This window comes from Calidris pugnax, unplaced genomic scaffold (genome assembly GCF_001431845.1).
Source record: "Calidris pugnax isolate Ruff unplaced genomic scaffold, ASM143184v1 scaffold14, whole genome shotgun sequence".
NCBI classification, from domain to species: Eukaryota; Metazoa; Chordata; class Aves; order Charadriiformes; family Scolopacidae; genus Calidris; species Calidris pugnax.
Window position 1 is genome coordinate 13,750,236 of NW_015090793.1, and position 4,452 is coordinate 13,754,687.

The window sequence follows — 4,452 nt, forward strand, 5'->3', positions numbered from 1 at the left end:
GAGAAGGAAAAATGTTAAACAATGCGAAGAAAGGATCCATGATGAATCGCAGGTAGCGGCGCCGGAGCAGCCTGGGGATGGGTTTCTCCTGCTGCTGCAATCTCCCGGTGGCAGGGAGCCTTGCCCAGCCCAGGATGCATGCGGGTTTCATTAGCGTGGCCACCGTAGTAATGACTCTGCTAATAATTTCCTTAAATCCTGGTCGTTGCGAGGGGGGGGGGGGGAGGGAGGACAGGTTTTGTGGTCAGGGTGGGACCTGCCCGGGAGAGGGACGGAGCAGCATGTGCATTTGGACCTGCCTGGGCCGGATCCTGCCTGGGCTAAATGGCTGGGAAACACGGAATGAGGCTGATCAGGTACCCCGGGAGACGTGGGCACAGATCCAGGCCTGAGCTACCAGTGGCACGATGCTGTGGCCCCCGTCCCTACGGTGGAAAAGCGCTTTCTCATCCCATCGGTAGCAAAGGTGCCCAGTGCTGCTTTGTGCTCGCCGGGTTTCGGCCGGGCTGGTGCCCGTGATTGCCCAGGCAGGGTTAACATGCGAGGGTGCATTTTGTAACAACCCCAAAATGCAGCCAGGCAGCTCCAGAAATCCTCCCAGCACATCTTAATTTTATTTTTTTGCATGGATTTCTTGCCTTTACCGATCTTTCCCTTAAAAAAAATTGGTTTCCCAAACCTCGTGGCCCAGTTGTGCCCTCCGAGGGGGGTGCTGAGCCGTGGGGGATGTTGCCTTGGATGGAGGGTTTGGTGGTGGTTTAGTGGTCACCAAGGATGGTGGTTGTGGGGTACAAAGGGGCTCAGAGGGGTTTTTGGGTAGTGGGAAGAACCCTTTGTGGGATATTGCAGAGGGACAACCAAGGAATACTCCCACCCATGGGTGCCCTCGGTGCTTTGGGATAAAAGCACCACAAAAATACACCCCAATCGATGCTTGTACCTCCCAGGCTGGAGGAGACCGTGGTGACCTCCTAGGATGGATTTTTGCTGGCTTATCCCATTTGATAAGGATGGGGGGTTTCCCCCAAAGTCTTGGAGGCATTTGTGAGGATGGGATAAGCCAGGTCCCCACAGGCACCCTCATTTGCCTGGGTGTGGGAAGCCACCAGGACAGCATAGCATGGGGGTCCCACCACCCTGGAGGGGATCAGCAACAACACCTGATGGCTGCGGTGAGGGACTGGAGAAGTAATTAATCCTGCTGTGAGGCTGCACAGGCTGATCTAGCAGGACTGGGTCACCTGTTGTTCAGAGGAGGTGGCTCCCAGCGCTCGGGCTCCAATGTCAGACACAGGGATGAGTCCCAGAGCATTGCAGGGGCTCGTTGCACGGTTGTTGGGCAAGAAAGCACAGGGTTCACCCCTCTGTGGCAAGCTCAAGGTGGGCGGTGACGGATTTCCCATGGGTTGTCCACTTTCCTGACGGTTGTACTCCTCCCAAATGGTTGTGAACCTTCCCAGTGGTTGTGCACATTCCCAAGGAGTGGGGGACCTTCCCAACAGTTATGGAACTTCCCAGGGATTGCACACCATTCCAAGAGTTATGCACCTTTCCAAGGGTTGTGGATCTTCCCGAGGGTTGTGGACTGTCCCATTGTGCACCCTCCCAAGGGTTGTGCATGAGCAAGAGGAACACGGGAGGGGAGGATGGAGTCAGACAGCAGATCAAGAAGAAAGGCAAGGAGGGACTTCTGAGGACGTATCACTAACCCCCCTATCTCTTCCAGCGCCTGGCACCAGCCGATGCTGACATCCCTCCCCAGATTCACCGTACCCTCCACTCCCATCCCAGGGCTCCCACCCCGCCATGCCCCAGCAGAGCTGCAGCCCCTCCACCTGGGGCTCCCCAACCCATCCCATGTGCCACCAGTCAATCCGTCCTGCGCCATGAGCGGGGCTGTGCGGTTCCCCTGCGTCAGGGTGCATAGCTGAGGGATGGCCTCGCTGGACCTGCCCTACCGGTGTCCGCGGTGCGGGGAGCACAAGCGCTTCCGCAGCCTCTCCTCGCTGCGGGCGCACCTGGAGTACAACCACACCTATGAGACCCTCTACGTCCTCTCCAAGACCAACAGCATCTGCGATGCTGCCGTGTTCCCCCTGGCCGCCGACGGGGCCCTGCTGACACCGGCCGCCCGGCGGGACTACTTCGAGAGCACCTCCTTCCAAGGCAAGGACCAGCGCTTCTCCTGTGACCTCGTCCCTGCTGAGGAGCTGGAGCCAGCCTCCTCCTCCTCCCCCTCTCCCCGCTATGTCCACGAGATCGAGATCCCTCTGACGGAGATCTTCACCCGGGGCAAAGCTGTGGCACCAGCCCCCACGCCACCAGCCACTATGGACGCTGCCTACGAGGAAGGCTTGGCTCGCCTGAAGATCCGTGCCTTTGAGAAGCTAGAGGTGGACAAGCGTCTGGAGAAGCTGACGGAGGAGGTGGAGCAGAAGATCGCCTCACAGGTGGGCCGGCTCCAGGTGGAGCTGGACCGCAAGAGCTCAGAGCTGGAGAAGGCCAAGCAGGAGAGCCTGCGGCTCAGTCGGGAGAAGCAGGAACTGGAGGACCGGGCATCTGAACTGTCCCGCCAGGTGGATGTCAGCGTGGAGATGCTGGCCTCCCTCAAGCAGGACCTGGTGCAGAAGGAGCAGGAACTCACCCGCAAGCAACAGTGAGTCCTTTGCCCCCTCTCCTGGCTGCAGGGTGGGGGGAAATCAGTTCCTGATGGCAAGCCCCAAGAGCCCAACACCATCACCAAACCCTCAGACCAAGTGCTAGAGCACAATCCCCTTGGCAATGCCATTAGTATCATCGGTCATCAGATTTTGCATCTTCTCCGATGCAGGCAGTGTTCACATAGACCTGGGCTTCTCCATGTCCATGACCAAGCTGAGTCACGTCATGTCAGACCTTGTCTCAGAGCCAATAGTGCTCCCAGGACATGGCCAGTCTGGGTATGCACTAGCCATCCTGCTGTCCTGTCAAGGAACATGGTGGTGGTCATGTTGCTGCAGGCTAACTCTATTGCCAAAGGGTCTCCCCCAAAATCAGGGCTGGATCATCCCCTCTGGCTCCACAGCTGAATTATCCAGACCTGTACAACCTGAGCAATCCTATTGACATGTCCCATGGTCATAAACATGAAAGGATCCAGCTTGGCCATGCCTAATTCGAAGTTTTTCTCCCAGAAGGAGGGTGCTATAGCCCAAGCAGTCTGACCTGCAGTCTGACCTGCAGCTGCTGTTAGGACTGTGGCACTGTTGTCTTCATTTTCATCCCATGTTCCCCATTTAACATCCCCTTCTCACCCCAGCGCTGCTCCTGAGTTTTCCTTCAGTCAAGCATTGGGTCATTTTGCCAATTGATGTCACTCAAGCAAAGTAGATTGTGTTCCTCGGGAGTTTCTTAGCAAAGCTGGAGGCCACCATGGGGTCCAGAAAGTCAGTGAGGAGGAGGATAATGGTGAACAGTTACAGGTGTGTTGGGAGCTGGGAGCACAGGTGGAATTCCTTAAGGACCTATCTTGATCTCCCCCATCCTTAGCACATTCATTAATGATTTTGACTCCAAAATAATGATCGTGCCTCAGAAACAAAATTCACAGGATTCGCTGGTGGGGGAGATGGTTCTGAGGTGAGGAGTGGGGTGATGCTGGGGCTGTATAAGGGCAACACCTCTTGGTTTGGATGCATGTGTATGGCAAAGGCAATGGGCAGGTTTGGGGGCTGTCATCAGCTGCCTTGTGCGTGTTGTCAAGGGACATCCTGGGGGTGTGTGGTGGCAGGATGAGAGCCAGCAGGGTGGAAAAGTCTGGAGCAGGTCCTGGAGAGATGTGAGAGAGGGCAGACAAGGGTGACTGATGGATCAAATGCGTCTTGTTCAGTCCATGGCAGAGCCTGGACACTGTTGCCACCTAAGAACCTGGTTTTATACCCCAAAAACTACCTTCTGGACCTCCCTTTCCTTAGATAAGCCCTCCTGCTCCTTGACTGTCCCCATGAGTCCCCAAACTCCTCCAGACAAAGCAACAAAATCACTTGCCAGGTTGCAGAGGAAGCATGTGAAGAGCTGATGAAAAGAGATGGGTTTTTTTCCTAGGTGTGGAAAAATCATCAGAAATCATTTTCATCAGCAAAGCTTGTTTCACCCTTCCCCAAGAACAAAACATTGCCCGGGACGTTTTCCAGCCCTGCCAGCTCCGAGACACCACGAAGCCGTTGTCCCCAGGGGAGGCTTTTTGCTCCTGAGCTCCGTTTGCTTTGCCAGCGGTGTTTTTCCACCTGGTCCATGGGAATGAGAGAGGTGGTGGTGATAACCATCAGCATCACCTTACACCCACTGTGCCAGTGCCCCATTTGCCTTCCAAATCTCCTGGGTCCCCTCGCCAGGAGCCTTCCCAAATTGTTACCAGGGAGCTGACTGGCTCAGCCTGCAAATGGCAGGTCGGGGGGGGGGGGGGGACTAATT

The 4,452-nt window shown here is 56.1% G+C and overlaps 1 protein-coding gene across 3 annotated transcripts in view; it reads left to right on the forward strand.

The window, feature by feature from the left end:
- FBXO41 (F-box protein 41) overlaps positions 1 to 4,452 on the forward strand; it is an 18,897-nt gene that overhangs the window by 767 nt on the left and 13,678 nt on the right. For 2 of the 3 annotated variants that reach the window (XM_014936093.1, XM_014936095.1), the window contains exon 2: positions 1,727 to 2,656. In XM_014936093.1, coding sequence (XP_014791579.1) covers positions 1,935 to 2,656 — 722 coding nt within the window. In that variant the 5' untranslated portion in view covers positions 1,727 to 1,934. Of the gene's footprint in view, positions 1 to 958; positions 2,657 to 4,452 lie in introns of those variants that run through there. The other variant, XM_014936094.1, reaches the window with a different exon arrangement.